The sequence below is a fragment of the Mustela lutreola genome, chromosome 5 (assembly GCF_030435805.1).
Source record: "Mustela lutreola isolate mMusLut2 chromosome 5, mMusLut2.pri, whole genome shotgun sequence".
Classification (NCBI taxonomy): Eukaryota; Metazoa; Chordata; class Mammalia; order Carnivora; family Mustelidae; genus Mustela; species Mustela lutreola.
Genome location: NC_081294.1, coordinates 115,756,145 through 115,772,664, shown reverse-complemented (window position 1 = coordinate 115,772,664; position 16,520 = coordinate 115,756,145). Strand labels below are relative to the sequence as shown.

The window sequence follows — 16,520 nt, the reverse complement described above, 5'->3', positions numbered from 1 at the left end:
AAAAGAGTCCATTCGGGGTTTTCAGAATCCTGAATATATGAATGAGAAATGCCCTACCAGCATCCTGCCCCCATTCTGAGATATAGCCAGCCTTACGCCTGACTGCACCAGAAAGGGCCCCATGACCACCTGCCCAGCAGCTGGGGGAGGGACTTGGTCTGGTACATTTTGAAGTGTATAGTGTGTCACAGTGGAATCAGAAAACACAGCCTTTGTATTACCACAGTCTCCTGCGACCCAGCTCCACCCTTCTCCTCCTCTTCCACACCTCCATTGGGGCAACAGAGCTCGGACGCTGTGGCCTCTTGTGTGGCCTGACATCCTGACACACTAGGGAATCCTCCATACATGCAAAGATGCCCCCCACCCCGTCTACCCGCCCCCACCCCATCCTGCCTTGTGAAGGGAGAAAAACGGGCATGCATGCCCAGAAATCAACTTTCTGTACTACTTCATTCTGTATGAGAGTCTTTTTAACTTCATTTCTCAACAAGTATCATTATTTATAGAAAGTTTGAGCGGCCTGAGAGTGACAAAACACTTAAGTAGAGCTTTCGATTGTAAACAGTTCCAATAAAAGATTCAGCTCTCACCCCGAATCAGAAGGAGTTATGGCGAAAAAAGAAATCTTTCTGGCTAGATGTTCATCAGAATCTTTGGACAGTGGAGTTCCTGGTGATTTTTCTTTCTCCTGTACTGTCTGAATTTCCCACTTGATTTTGTACAGTTATTTCCAAGTCAAAGAAGGAGATAGATGGACATTCAACCGCATGTAATACTAAGCTGTTTAACTTTTCTCACAAAATCAGGGAAATGCCCATCCAAATCTCTCCCTGACCACACTACATTTTATAATCAAATTAAGCTATCATCATCTAAGGAGCTCAATATGCTTTAAAAGCATCCATAAATTATCTGGTTGCCCTCTATGTGAAGTCAAAGTAATGACAGCACAGTGCTTGCACGCGGTGCAGACTTTTGGACCCAGTGTATATAATGACTTATCAGAGGTAAATACAAAGCCTATAACAAAGTCAGTATATTAATCATTTTGCTCAAATCTAGAGACACTAAAGAAAGATATAATATAGTCCCTGGCCTCAAAGATTTAGTAGACTAATTGGGTAACACTGAAATTTTCAGTAACAGTAGGACAGAAATATTAAAATAGAGCATGAGGCAGTGTTTGGTTGATGTCAATAAGTCATACATGTAATGACCAAGTTAATCAGTTACCATGCTTCTTGTTTATTAATTTATGGGAGTATCCAGTCATAATGCAAAAAGAGAATCTGTGACTTTAAGTCTCTCAACTTTTCTGTTTCAGTTTACCCAAGTAGGAAATAAAGAGGTTGATGTAGTTTAGCTCCAAATTTCCTCCCAGTGCTCAAGGAGTGCAACAGTGTCTTTACAGCCTTTGACTTTCTGAACACTAAGGGATCACACACCCAATCTAAGGCAAAATATATTTTCTTTGTGGGTCCTCCTAGGTCACAGATCTTTCTGCCTCAGTTTTTTATCTGCAAATCAGGATAACAGTATTTGATGATTAAATACAGAGTTACTCTTTTTAAAGGGCCTAGAATTCCTCACACACAGTAAATTTACATTCAGTAAATGCAGTATACTATTATCATTCACTGTGGGGGCATGAACAAAAGGGTTTAGTCACAGTTAATTCTGTTGTGAACACTTTTTCTTTGGGTACAATATGGGCAAAGGCACCTGCAAGAAAAAGATGTATGAAATACTCTGCCTCATACTAGCTTCTGTCTTACCATATTATTTCTAATTATTACTTCTATTACCATCAAAGTATTTGTGTTCCAAATATGTCTCACATTATCCTTTCCCAACAATGAATACAACTGGCATTCAATATTTGATATATATACACAGCATAAAACTATAACTGCTGTTATTAAAATATAATAAATGTTGACTGATACATGATTTCTGTTTCTGATATTAAGACTCAGTGTTGTTCCATAATTTACCTGCACCTCATCATGTACTTACATTTTAGTCTAAGATTATTTTTAGTTGATGTTTATACATGGTTTCAGCTTTTATTTTTTTTTTTTTTTTTAATATTTTATTTATTTATTTGTTAGAGAGAGAGAGAGAGCAGGAGCACAGGCAGATAGAGTGGCAGGCAGAGGCAGAGGGAGAAGCAGTCTCCCCGCCGAGCAAGGAGCCCGATGTGGGACTCGATCCCATCCCAGGACGCTGGGATCATGACCTGAGCGGAAGGCAGCTGCTTAACCAACTGAGCCACCCAGGCGTCCCTGGTTTCAGCTTTTAATCATAACATTCAGTATAGGGTAGAGCTTAGAGTACTCAGGAAAGATCCTTGATCAGCTCTTACTAACTGGAGAACTTTTGCAAGGGACTTAAACTTTCCATGCCTCAATATCATTATCTGTAAATTGGGATACTACTAATCTATGGTCTTGTGGTAAGTGTTAAATAACCTATATAAAGGGTTTCTCAGAATTCATTACATAAAATTCATTACATAAGAGGCATTCAGTAGGGGTGGCTACTATTGTGACTCCTCATGGAAAAAACATGGAGATACAATTTGACCATACTTATTTTTAGTGTATACATGTTGGCTACTTGTTTTTAAAAGGTATAAGACTTAGCATCTCTACCTGAAATAAGTCTTTTCAGTTACCTGGTTCCATCCCTTTATTTTGTAAATAAGGAAAAATCAGGTGCAGAAGGATGGATGAATGTCCAAAGTCACAGTAAGTTAACTGCAAGCCAAGACATAACTAATTGCATATAGTTAAAAGATTCTATTATGTCACAGTTCACTCTGTATTTGGCACAACCTAAGTAAATCACCCCCAAAAAAATGTTGGGGCGCCTGGCTCAGTGGGTTGGGCCTCTGCCTTCCAATTGGGTCATGATCTCAGGGTCCTGGGATAGAGCCCCACATTGGGCTCTCTACTCAGCAGGGAGCCTGCTCTCCCCCCCCACCCCCCAGCCTGCCTCTCTGCCTATTTGTGATCTCTCTTTCTCTGTCAAATAAATAAGCAAAATCTTTAAAAAAAAATTGTTGTTGTTCCTTTGTATCTTGACTAAATCATCTTTTTTTAATGTTGTTTTTTTGTTGTTGTTCTATCTAGCTGTTTTTATAAGTGACACACAAAGGGGAGGGAAAAGACTTTAGTAATGTAAGGTAATAACTTCAGAAAGAATTTTTAAATAATGCTGTATTAGTTAAGGTGTATTTTTTGAGCTTTATCCTAATGGTTGGTAATCATGCACTCTCAGGTTTGATAGGAGTAACTTCTAAAACAGTCCACAGCTTACATATAAACACATTACAGACATTTTTAAAGGTTGTAGGTTTCGTGAAATGTTAAAAGTCGGTTTAAAATAAAAGTTACAACGAGGGGCACCTGGGTGGCTCAGTGGGTTAAGCCGCTGCCTTCGGCTCAGGTCGTGATCTCAGAGTCCTGGGATCGAGTCCCGCATTGGGCTCTCTGCTCAGCAGAGAGCCTGCTTCCCTCTCTCTCTCTGCCTGCCTCTCCATCTACTTGTGATTTCTCTCTGTCAAATAAATAAATAAAATCTTTAAAAAAAAATAAAAAATAAATAAATAAATAAAATAAAAGTTACAACGAGTAAGTTAATATAGCACCTTAAAATGAGATTCTTCCCCCATGAACACTAGCACAGTTTCTTAGTTTTAATTTTAAGAAAAAAAAATCAATTTTAAAATACCTGAAGACATTAAAAATGTCTAAGCTTTTTAAAAATGTATATATTATTCCACGGTTCCAGGCTAATTCCAAACTCCCTGAAATCAACATATTTCACTGAAAATTCTTCGACACAGCGGTTATTTTTTAACATAAGACTCCTTAAGTTCATTTCAGCGTTCTCATTAATTATTACCTGTGGCGCGCCGTTCTTGGTCGGTTATTTTCCAAGCAGACTTTTTAAAATTAAAGCTAGGGTTCGGGTTTCAAAGAGAGGAGAGGAAAGGGAAAGAGAGGAAAGGAAAGTCTTCCCTCTGCTGATTCCCACTTCTCACGTTCCTTGAGACCAAGCTGCTTTTGCAGGCGCGGCTGGCAGGAACCGAGCGCTCACCGCCCCGCCGCAGCCCCGGGTGGAGTGGACGCGGACAGCTGTGCGGGATAAGCGCAGCCTGCCGCGCGGGGCGCACGCCCTGCCTCCCGCGCTCACGCCTCCACCTCGAGCAACAGGTGCGGGAGCAGCGCCTCTGCGCGCTGCGCGTGCTGCGCCGCTCCCTTGTAGCACGGGGGATGCTCGCGGCACCATCCCCCAGCCCTGGCCTACCTAGCCCTGGGGACACCGACATCCGCGCGCGCCCTTCGGTCCCCGCGGGTCCCTTTCGCACACCGTCGTTCTGCCTCTCGCTCGCGTCCCTAGGCTTCGCCGCGGCTGCTGGTCCTCTCCCCTGTAGTCGGGTCAGGACGGTGGCTCCATTCTCCTCCCCCCTCTCTCCTCCCCCTTCATCCTCAGTCTGCTCCAATAGGACTCGCGGCTCCCCGGGCTGCGCTCACCTGACCAGCGGAGCGGGGGTGGCTGCCCAAGGCAGCGCGCCCCCGTCTGCGCAGCGGGCAGCCAGGTCTGCGCTCTGGCGTCGAGAACACCCTGCAGTGGCCATCCCTAATGGATTGTTCCGGCCGCGGGGCGCCTAAGCTGACCTGCCTGCGCGCTGGAACCCCGGAGTCTGGACTCCGTCTGCACCGCGTAGGGGAGATACGCGGTTCGGGCTTCTTGGTGTTGTACTCTTTGATTAAACTTTGTAGTTTGTCCGCTTGTGCACCGGGACACCATCTGCCACCCGACTGGCGGGCACTCCGCCCTGGCCACTCCACTGTAAGCAATTCACGGTGTTCTTTCTGAGAAGAAAAGCCACTTACTGGTTCTTGCTCCTTTCCGAAGGACATTTATTTGAACTTTGACTGAAGCGCCTCTCCTGAGTTGTTCACAATGAGAATTTGCGCACAAATGGGTGAAGTATTAGAAAGGAGGACCCTGCCCGTACACGTACTTAGAAACGAAGACTAAGGTCAACTTATAGGTAAACTATGTCTCTTTTATAAACGAGGGTTAATTCCTACCTTGTACGGTTGTTACAAGGATTAGATGAATAAGATCTTGTGTGAATTGCCGCGCTACAACTGACACGTGGTAAACCCCAATAGATGTTGGCAATTATTCCCGGGGCTTAAAAAAGGAAAGCCCCCGAGGTCAGATCAAATCATCCCCGTCGTGCAAATACCCGTCTGCGCTAGAGAAAAGCACAGGCAGAATTCTTAAAAGTTTCAAACCCGGGAGGAGGTTAAAGATGAGCAATTGGCAGTCCAACGCCACCTCACTGCTGATCTTATGGACGAAAAAATTAAAATAAATGCTGATTGGCGCGCCTGGGTTGCTCAGTGAGTTAAGCCTCTGCCTTTGGCTCAGAACATGATCTCAGGGTCCTTGGGATTGAGCCCCGCATGGGGCTCTCTGCTCAGCCGGGAGCCTACTTCCCCCCCTTCTCTGCCTGCCACTCTACCAACTTGTGATCTCTCTCAAATGGATGTATAAAATCTTAAATACATACATACATACATACTGATTGAATGGCTTAAAGTCTGAAACAAGAATGGATCTTGTGTCTCCTAATTCCAAACACAGAGCATAGGGTATCCTTATGAATCTCCATTGGAATAACTAGATAGTTACTTTGAGTTGCAACAGATAGCTACTTTGCTCTCAAGCAAGAATAATTTAGCATTATTATGGACTGTTGCTGAACATCTCATCTCACAGCTGCAACAGTCAACAAACAGCTGGGGGTACTAAAGCAAAGATGATTCAGGCAAAAGGGTTCTGGTACAGAAACTGCGTAGGAATGCAAATGATGCACTTCGAAGCATAAGAACAGGTAGTGAGAAGAGCAACCTAAATGATAAGGACATTGACTAGCTTTCCTGTGATGCTCAACTAAAAAGCTGGACCTGGGTCTAGAAACTGTAAATCCACACAGCCTAGTGGAAGAGTAGACACAGATGTGCTTACTATAACCTACACTAAGGAAACTGAAACGTGGAGACAATTTATAGTCAAAACAGTGAATCAATTATTCATGCGGTGATAACGTGAAACAGAAAAATAAAATGTTAGAAAAATATTTTCTCCACATTGTTTTAAACGTGTGTTCACTGTTAATATGCCCCATAGATTTACAGTTTCTAGATTATTCAATATTCTAAATTCAGCCCATGGTTTTATTGTATTATTCATAAAAAGGCTTTATTTGCAGCTAAATGTTACTTCAGTTTATTAAGACCCTGACAAGGTCAGTGTCTATCAAACCGTTCTGGCTTAAGCATTGTTTCACCAAGTCCTGTGATTAAAAACATTCTCCACAACTGGACTTGCTCAGCATGCATTTTCACTCTGTGTAGGACACCACCTTAGGCACTGTGATGAACTGAAAGTAAACCTTAAGCCCACTCTCCTTCTTAAAGCTACCTCAGGGAACTAAGTAATTCATTAACAACTTCTACCGAGTGTTTAGGAAGAAGATGATACTGGAAGGCATTGTGGGAAAAAAACAGTGATCCCAAAAAACACAACCCTAAGTGCACTGAGCTTGCACTGTCTAGGGTGAAAGTTTAATGAGCCAAAAAAGCAGATGATGCCAAGCCAAAAAATGAGCCTCCCAGAAAGTGCTAGTGATATCCCAGGAGGAAGAGATTATGTGGAATGGTGAAAGCTTCTCCAGGGAGCTGATGATCTTTGCCTTGAAAAATAAAACACCAGAAAACAGAAAAGCTGGTACTTTGAGGACAAATATGTGACAGGGTGGTGCAGATACTATCAAATACCGTATTTACCAGATGCCCAACACATTTAAATCTGAGCTCCTCACACGGACTAAACGGACCACATGATTCTGGCCCCACTTTCCTCTCTAGTCTCATCTTATACCATTCTCCCTCTTTTCATTGTATTCCTCTCACACTGATCTTCTTTCTGTGGTTCCAACACATCAAAATCATTCCTGCCTCAGAACCTACGCACAAACTTTCCCCTCTGAGTGGCACTCCATTGATGGAGATCTTCATATGGCTGGCTTCTCTATCATCTCCTTCATTTAAGGGGTAGCTCGACTATCCCATCCTCACAGGCATCTGCCTTGATAACTTCCACAGGCACTCTTAGCCATTACCTTGTTGTGTTTTCTTTATATCATGTATCCCAATAAATACCTTATGTGTTTATTTAGGTGTTTTTGTCTACCTGTAAGAATAAAAGCACCATGATAGGTAGGCCCTACATCTTTCTCATTTGCTACTCCATACCTGGTAGCTAGAATAAGCTCTAGGAATTGGGGGAAAAAAAAAAAAGAAGAAGAAGAAGAAGAAAAATAATAATAAGCTCTAGGATATAGTAGCGGAAATTCTACACATCTGGAGGAGAAGGAAGGGGGGCAAACAGAATAGGGTTTTGTGAAGAATCTGGAAGGCCAACATATGAAAATGACTCCCAAAGCTATGTCCTGGTGCTTCACAATTCAACATTAGAAAACATGACTTGACCCCATAATAAAATACAAATACACCTGAAACCAATATTCTAAACTTCTGCCATCATTTACAGCACCAAGAAATTTTGTTCTTCAAGTCATGCTTTGGTAAGAAAAACAGAAAAGAAGTGGATTCCTGGACATGTGGACGTGGGAGGTGGCAGGTGCTGCTGAGAAAGAGGTGTTGAAAGGAAAGTTGAAATTTGAGAAGACAAAGGTGGCCAAATTCCTAATTCTGCCTCAGTGCAGCACTGATGGCCCTTTAATAATCTCCGTCAAATCACTTCTCTGTAACTTTAAATTTCCCACAGTCAAAAGTAATTCATTTGCTTGACCCCCGTAAGAAAAGTACTGATGTCATACAATTTTTCTTCCTTCTTCAATTTAGTTAGCCTTACATACTAACACTTTATAAATCTTCAAAGATTTTTGTAGTTCCTTGAAAAAGCTATTTCTCATATTTGACACTCTGAGTTCAGATTTCTAAGTGTAGGCACACATAAGGGAATTTTATCCAAGGAACAAAACCAAGCTTAGGCAGCCTCCACGTAGCTTAACCTCCAAAGAAGTAGAAGCAGGATATTACTTTAAGGGTGTCTAAATCTGGGGCACCGGGTGGCTCAGTCCATTAGATGTCTGCCTTTGGAGTGGGTCATAATCCCATAGTCCTGGGATCAAGCCCCACCTCGGGAATCCTTGCTCAGTGGGAAGCCTGCTTCCCCCTCTCCCTCTGCCTGCCGTTTCCCAGCTTGTGCTCTCTCACTCTCTCTCTCTGCCAAATAAGTAAATAAATAAATAAAATCTTAAAAACAAAACAAAAGAGCTTCCAAATCTGTCTGCCAGAGGCTTCTTCTGTTTAAGCCCTAGGTCCCAGGCAGGAAACAAAATTAGACTTGTCAGGAGCTTGTCAAACTTGGACTCCCCTTTCTTTCCACACTCCCATCAGACCCATCAGGCTACTGGTCCCCCATCTCTCCTCCCTTGCACACCAATATGCAGTAAAGTTCTCAATAACATGTAGGATTTATCATCTTAGCACTCCATAATGGAGAAACAGAGCCTAAACCCACATTCTCAAAGAACCTGGGCACAATAGTAGTAGCTCACTAAATATGTGTTGGATGAATCATGTCACTAGACAGATAATAAGGAGGAAGACCCACTGTGAGACCCAGAATTAGAACTTGTGAGCCAGAGGGAATAATTTCTGCCACTAAAGGATCAAAGAATCCATTTAATAACTGAGTATACTTGAAGCTGAGACTCAGTTTCCAGATCAGAAAAAAACAAACAAACAAACAAAAACTAGTATTCTTGGACCTTTTGGAAATAAAAAGCCTCAAAAAATCTGAGCAATTCCTTGAACAGTCTCTCACACAAAGCTAATCCTTGGTGTTACTAGTTAGGTGAACACTACTCGGAGCTGATTCTCATATAACTGATCTCTTACTTGCTAATACATGAAAGCCTACAGCATCTGAGATGCCAGACCTTGCTTTTCCCCTTTTTCAGATGCTATCATAAGCCTGCTAACTGCAATGCATGTTTTAGGTGAGCACCTATTTAACCAGAAGAATTTCTAGACACTCCAAATATGAGCATGGACAGAATGCAATCTCTACCTTCCTGTAGCCCTCTTTGAGTAGAGGAAAGAAGATACAAAATTGTGATCATTCAAAGTACAATGTGACCAGTGCTGTCAGAAAGATAGCCGAGATGGTTCAAAGAAGGGAGAGATGAAATTACTGGATCGCATCAAGATATCTTTGCTCTTGTCTCTCATAGATCAGTCACTCCCTCACTGCTTTGATTCCCAGGACAAGCTGTTACCTTGCCTCACAGAACAGATAGGTGCTCCCCATTACCTCTGGACCTCTGAATCTGAGCCATATTGTGATTAAGCCACACTGAACAGGAAACATATACAAAAATAGTTTAAAACCTCTATGGCAAGAGTCAGAACTTTTTCAGTAAAGGACCAGACAGTAAATATTTTAGACACGCGAGCCATGCAGTCTTGGTCACAACCGTTCAAGTCTGCCGCTGTAGTGTGAAAGCACCCAAGGCAATATGCAAACAGATATGCACAGATGTGTTCCAGTAAAACTGAGTCACAAAAGCAGGCAATGGCCAGAAACATCCGAGGGGCCACAGTTTGCAGACCCCTGCTCTATGCAGAAGCAAAAGTTACTTTAGTTATCAGGTTCTGTTCTGATACTTGTATCCTAAATCAATTAATTCACTCAACAATCATTTATGGAGTGCCAGTGATATAGGATGCTTTGCACAGGTAAAGATGAATTGGCAGATGCTCCCAGACCTCAAGAAGCTTTCTTAGCTGAATTCGAGGTGCTGTTTGACAAGGACATATGATATATATTCTAGTCCTGATTCCTTGCAAGATTCCCTGTCCTCAGTCCTCTTTTTTTTTTTTTTTTTTTTTTTTTTTTTTGCCATCGGCTATTTCTTTTTTTTTTTTTTCCTCTGCCTAGTTTCTGATCAATATTTTTGTCTGAGCTTCACAACATCTATATATTCAGGTCCTGGCTAAACTCTTGCTTGCTCTAATCTAAAATTCTTAACCCTTAACAGTTTTGCCTAGAGTTCTTCTTGCCCTCTTGGGCAAAGCATCAGCAAAAAGGAAAGAAAATAAAGAAAATAAACAAAAAGAAGCAGCTAACACCTATATACTGATGGGGGCTTCCTGTTCACTTGTTGTGAACATTGTACAGTATTATAAGTCAAAGTCCTGAGCAGGCCATTTTCCTCTCCCCTAGGACAGGGGATTTAGCCATGCCAGAACCAAAGAAATAACTACGACTTCTAAAGAAAGCTACCAGAAAGCTACCATACACTGGGGCGCATGGGTGGCTCAGTGGGTTAAGCTGCTGCCTTTGGCTCAGGTCATGATCTCAGGGTCCTGGGATCGAGTCCCACATTAGGATCTCTGCTCAGCGGGGAGCCTGCTTCCTCCTCTCTCTCTCTCTCTGCCTGCCTTTCTGCCTCCTTGTGATCTCTGCCTCTCAAATAAATAAATAAATTTTTTAAAAAATTAAAAAAAAAAAAAAAGAAAGCTACCAGACACTGAGGCCAGATTCTGCCTCCAGGGCTTTTTAGGAGGTAAAATGACGATAGAGAACAATCACCTAACTCCATCCTCACACCACAGGATAGAAGAAGCCTTGAGGGGACAGAAGGTCTGGCTTTTTTCTCTCCTCCTCTTTAAAGGAGGGAGGAAGGGCAACTTCGCCTGCTGTTGATTATCAGCTCAGGCCAATAGATTTGTTGATCTGTCCCGCCCCTGAAAGGAAAGAGAACTGAGAAAGAAAGCTGGTAGGAGAGAGAAAGAGTACAAGTCGGCAGACCCGCTCTCCTCTTTGTACAAGAACGTGTAGATCTCCTATAGATTGTGACGGCACAGAAGTTGCAGTACAGCATAATCTTGCCAACACCTGACCCTAGAGGATGGACAAGCCATGCAGTGAGAGGATCCCAGGAACAAGAGGCTGTGTACCTCCGGGAACTAGCTGAAGAGGGGGGTTAAGGGAGAAACCATTTCAAGGAACCATACAAAGGGGAGGGCTCACAGAATGCACCAAACTTATCCACGTGCCTTTGAAAAAATCAGCATTACAGTCACACAGGGGTTAGCCCCTCGGTGTTTTCTGAAGAACAGCCAGAGCCATAAAAAGGGCACTGTGCCCATAAGCAGTCAAAGAGATAGTTGTCCTCCTAGTTTCCCTCTCAACTCTCAATATTAGAAGAGTTAAACCTTGCGAGAGTGCTGAATCCTAACCACTAGACAACGAGGGAGTCTCAGAAGAGTTAAGCCTTGAAATGGACTGGGTAGAAAAAAAAAAGAGAGATCATTCTAAAATCAGAGTCAACAGGGACGCCTGGGTGGCTCAGCTGGTTAAGCAGCTGCCTTCAGCTCAGGTCATGATCCCAGCGTCCTGGGATCGAGTCCCACATCGGGCTCCTTGCTCAGCGGGGAGCCTGCTTCTCCCTCTGCCTCTGCCTGCCATTCTGTCTGCCTGTGCTCGCTCTCTCCCCCCCCCCTCTCTGATAAATAAATTAAAAAAAAAAATCTTAAAAAAAAAAATCAGAGTCAACACACACACACGCGCGTGCTATACATGTTAACAACTCACCTTGCTTCCACCCATTTCAGATAAAGAGCTGGAGGAAGCCTTGGATATGATCTGAGATTGCCATATAATGAAGTTGCGGAATTTCCCCCAAACAGTAGAAAAGAATTACTTGACATGGAACAGATAGGGAAGAGACGAGACAATAACAGTTTTGTGTTCATGTTTGAAGTTCATGTTTGAACCCCACTGAATTAGAACTCCCTGGTAAACTAGTTAGGTAGGCACTTCTGAAAATGTGTGCTATGGATTTCAGTTTCCCAAGCTTGCAAAGGGCAAAAGTCTCAGTAATTAAACCACAAATGTGGGAAACATCCTTAGAAAATCATGATAAAATTGTAAAAGGTCTTAGTATTATCATAAATAAACCAATTTAAGATTGTTTAACTCACTGTTTTATTTGACCACAGAACTTTTTTTACCCCCCTCAGATAAATGCCAACTGGAAAGTTAGTGGAAAGAAACTTGTTTCTTTGGGGTTTGGGATCCTTATGGTTTGGGGCCATGCCAGTCTGTGCCATTCCCTCCAGGGCTGCAGGAGTTGCGCAATTCTTGGGATGCCCCCTGGAGTTGTTCCCACCGATGAGGACCCAATGAAAAAACAGGAGCCTAATTAAGGGATTGAAAAGCAGAAGGTCGGGGAGCCTGGGTGGCTCAGTGGTTTAAAGCCCCTGCCTTCAGCTCAGGTCATGATCTCAGGGTCTTGGGATCAAGCCCCACATCAGGCTCTCTGCTCAGAGGGGAGCCTCCTTCCCTCTTTCTCTGCCTGCCTCTCTGCCTACTAGTGATCTCTGTCTGTCAAATAAATGAACAAAATCTTAAAAAAAAAAAAAAGAAAGAAAGAAAGAAAGAAAGAAAAGAAAAAAACAGAAGGTCTTGGAAAATTTAGAGGAGTAAGTCCTTCTAGCAGGCATAAGTCTTACGTCAGAAATGAGCTTAAAATTAGAAATCTGGAAGAGCTGGAAGGTTTCGATCTCATGGCTCCTGAGAAGCCTTTTCTTCACATCTTGCTTATTGTATGCAAAACTTCCACAGACTAAAAATAAAACAAAACTGACACCAAAGCCCTAGAAAATGTTACATATGTACAGTTGTGTGATGGGGGGAGCCAGGACAAAGGAGAACGGCAGGAAAGTCTCCCACACAGTTCCAGCGGGAGGTGACTCCACATCTTCCCAAGGAAAGAGGAGCATTTCAACCCTCGTTGGTTCTAGTGTGGCAAGTAGGGTCCCCTGACCAGTGCTGTCCAGAAGACTCCACTAAGCCACCTGCAAGAGCCTGAACAGGTGACCGGAGTCATGGTCTCCATATTTTACTATCTTCACAAAGCTTTTGATTACCTTGGATCTTTTCTAGGCTACTTAGATTACCTAGAAGTGACCAACTTGTCTTGATGTATTATGATTGTTTTGAAATCTCTAACCTTCTGTGTCACAGGCTTCTCTGTAAAGTATTTGCTCCTTACATAGATGGAGTGTGAAAAGAATAGTTCCTCCTTAAGACTGAGGTTTTGACAAAGTAGCAGTCAACTCAGACCATCACAGACAACAGAACTTGAATGAGCATTTTGGAATTTTTAAACCAGACATTTGATGACAACAAAACAAAACAAAGCCTAATAACAACATCAAAACCTTTTTATCTCTTGCTTTTTGTGTGTGAAATTCATATTTCACACAAAAATATTAATTTTTTGTACTTATTTAGGTTTCTCTTTTAAAATTTTCCATACTTCCAATATTTAATTTTTCTGAAATTAGTAAGTAAAAAGGGAAGGATGAATTATGACTTTTTGTTCTTGCAAAGTTTTTAAATCTTCATCCTCCTACATTAAAAATGTTTTTCCTTAAGAAGTTTATTTATAGAACATACCTGAGATTTTGTAAAATCAGGAGCACAATTTCTATTTTTTTTTTTTTAAAGATTTTATTTATTCATTTGAAAGGCAGAGATTACAAGTAGGCAGAGAGAGAGAGGAGGAAGCAGGCTCCCCGCTGAGTAGAGAGCCCGATGCGGGGCTCGATCTCAGGACTCTGAGACCATGACCTGAGCCGAAGGCAGAGGCTTTAACCCACTGAGCCACCCAGGCGCCCCACAATTTCTATTTTTAAAGGCATAGAAGAGCAAAAGTGTACATTTTCTTATGGTTGGGCCCAGATAACGCAAAGAGATAATATAATGTAGATAAATTGAGCAAACTTAAATAAATTTGTTATTCTTTCATACTTTAGTTTCCTTATCTGCGAAATGAAAATTTTCATACCTACTACACAGAATTGTGTATAGGTTGAATAAGGTGAAGTCTGCTATATAGTAAGATTTTAATAACTGGCTGAAAAACACTGAAATAAAATAGAAACAATTATTTCCTTCTGCTGAATTACAGATAGAATTGAGAAAGTTTTTATTCTAAGTTAACCAATCCAATACACCACAGTGGTAATTATATATAAATAAATTTACAAATTCATAATTATGTATTTTAAAGCATTTTCCCATTAAAATTTTAAATAATTTCTCTTTATTGCTGAAATGCGATTATATCTGTCTTTAATATAATTGGATATCTTTTATACTAATAAGGAAGCAAATATACATGTAATTGTTAATAGCTCCACCAAACGAATATTAAGATCAAGTACTAGCCAAGTGTACATATCTCATTTCCTTACAAATTTTAAACTTATACAGTAGTATTTGATTATAGATATGTATTTTATTTTTATTATGGCCATATGCAATACTTTATTACATTATTTAGCGAAGAATAAGTTACGTACGATTTTATGTCTTGTGGGAAATATTTTAATTCTTTATCTTCCCAAGATAAAAATATCCCTTCCTCAAGAAATTTATTTATAAAACATTCACAGAAAATGCTGAGACATTTTTAGATTAATAATGGTTTCTATTTTGGAACAAGAAATGTGTCTCAGAATAGCTTTTCTCGTATTTTAAAAGGAATTTCCCCATAAATCAGTTATGAATGTATATGGAATCTTTAATCCTTTAAGAACAGCTAATTAAATCTTTTTTCCCTAGTTGCCTCTGGTATAGGCCCGCTGTGTGTGGTACTTCCCATGGCTTGTCATTTTGTTTTAATGGCAGGGGGAGGAAACTAGCAAAGCTCAGTAACCACACTGCATATCAAAATGTCACCATGGCAGCATTTGTCCACTTGTCAGAGTCCTTCTGAAATGACTCAGCCATTCATTTTGTTGAATCAATATTGAAGCTTTTGAGATTTATTACTTGAGGTTTGGGAGCAGGCAAAGCAAACAAATCTGTCATTCCTAACATTGAGTTCTAGTTGGGCTGAGATTATGATTGCTGTCTGCACTTTATTTATGAGGACAGATTATAATGTTTCCACTCCTTGCATAATTACTTTGTAATAAGCTCGCATTTATATGCCTGATAGTATGGTGGAAAAGCATTTAAACTTTCCAAAAACATTCTGTGGACTATGGTAAATTTACTGAATTCAAATAGCTAATTCCCTGGGAGGTGTCAGGCAGGAGGGCAGGGAGGAGAGATGTGAAGCTTTTGATAGAAAATCTTTAAATCTTTAAGATTCTTCAAGTTCCGTTTTTTTATATCCCACCTTTTTGTCTCTTTTTTTCTTTTTCTTTCTTTCTTTCGAGAGAGAAAGAGAGAGAGCTCGAGCAGCGGGGGAGAAGCAGATGGAGAGGAGCAGAGGGAAAGAGCAGAGGAAGAGGGAGAGGCACAGAGAGGCCAACTCGGGGCTCCATCCCAGGATACCAGGACGACCGCCTCAGCCAGAGGCAGACACTTAACCAACTGAGCCACCCAGGTGCCTCTATATATCCCATCTTGAAGCAAAATTAAGAAGAACCAGGATAAGAAAATTATCTATTAAATCCTTCTATTTAATAATGTCCATTTACTGATACTTTCCCCATTCAACAAATAGAAGATTCTAAAACTATTTTAAAATACTGAGATTCCTTCAAAGACAGTTTTATAATCACGTAAGTTTCTAGTGGATTGGGTCACAAAATGGATCTGATTTGTTAATGCAAGCACTCACTGTACGTATTTTCAGTTATCACTGAACTAAATTCAGTGCAGAGGTCAGTGTCCAAAGATGAAGTGATGAGAAATTTTCAGAAGTATAGATCTGTCTGACAAGATCCTGACAAGATCCTGAAGATCATTAAAGCTTCATTGACATATCAGGCCAAGTGGAAGGGAGAATGGGCAAGCTTCTCATTAGAATTCCTCCTTTAGATCTCTTCCCAGAGCTGAGGAGTCTCTCCTTTAACATCCCATGACCTAGACCGGTCCTACTGGGATCAGCACAGGATGCTGCAATGCTAGTATCCTCAATGGGGTGAGTCAAAACCAGATAACATGATGGAGTCATCTGTGTTGGTTATAGGATCTGTTCTCCCAGGACCCCCAAATTCTACCCAGGACTTGTGCAATCTGAGGTCATGTTTATTTTACCAATGGCTACAAGCAAACAAAGCCATTGCAAACAAAGCTCCCACTGTCTATTTCCCACATGAGTGAGAAAATCAAGCCCAGTGGGAAGACAGGTTTGACTGATGGTATGTTTGGGCATCATGCCGGGCCTTGCAAACTTCACATAGATAGGGATGCCTGGTCCACTTAATGCACACATCTCTGCCAGCAGCATAAGACGCAAGTTTGGAGTGTTCTACTTTTCAGATGTCCAGTAAGCTCTACTTAACTTACACAATTCCATGCAACCATAAGAATTTTAGATCATATTGAAAGACATATAAGAGTACTTTCTGTAGTTTCTGTTTACAGTAATT

The 16,520-nt window shown here is 41.4% G+C and overlaps 1 protein-coding gene across 1 annotated transcript in view; it reads right to left on the bottom strand.

Moving 5' to 3' along the window:
• Positions 1-4,472, bottom strand: part of ADGRV1 (adhesion G protein-coupled receptor V1) — a 544,366-nt gene extending 539,894 nt beyond the window's left edge. Inside the window, exon 1 of the mRNA XM_059175461.1 lies at positions 4,318-4,472. Coding sequence (XP_059031444.1) covers positions 4,318-4,339 — 22 coding nt within the window. The 5' untranslated portion in view covers positions 4,340-4,472. The remainder of the gene's footprint in view (positions 1-4,317) is intronic.
• Between the last annotated feature and the right edge of the window lie 12,048 nt (positions 4,473-16,520).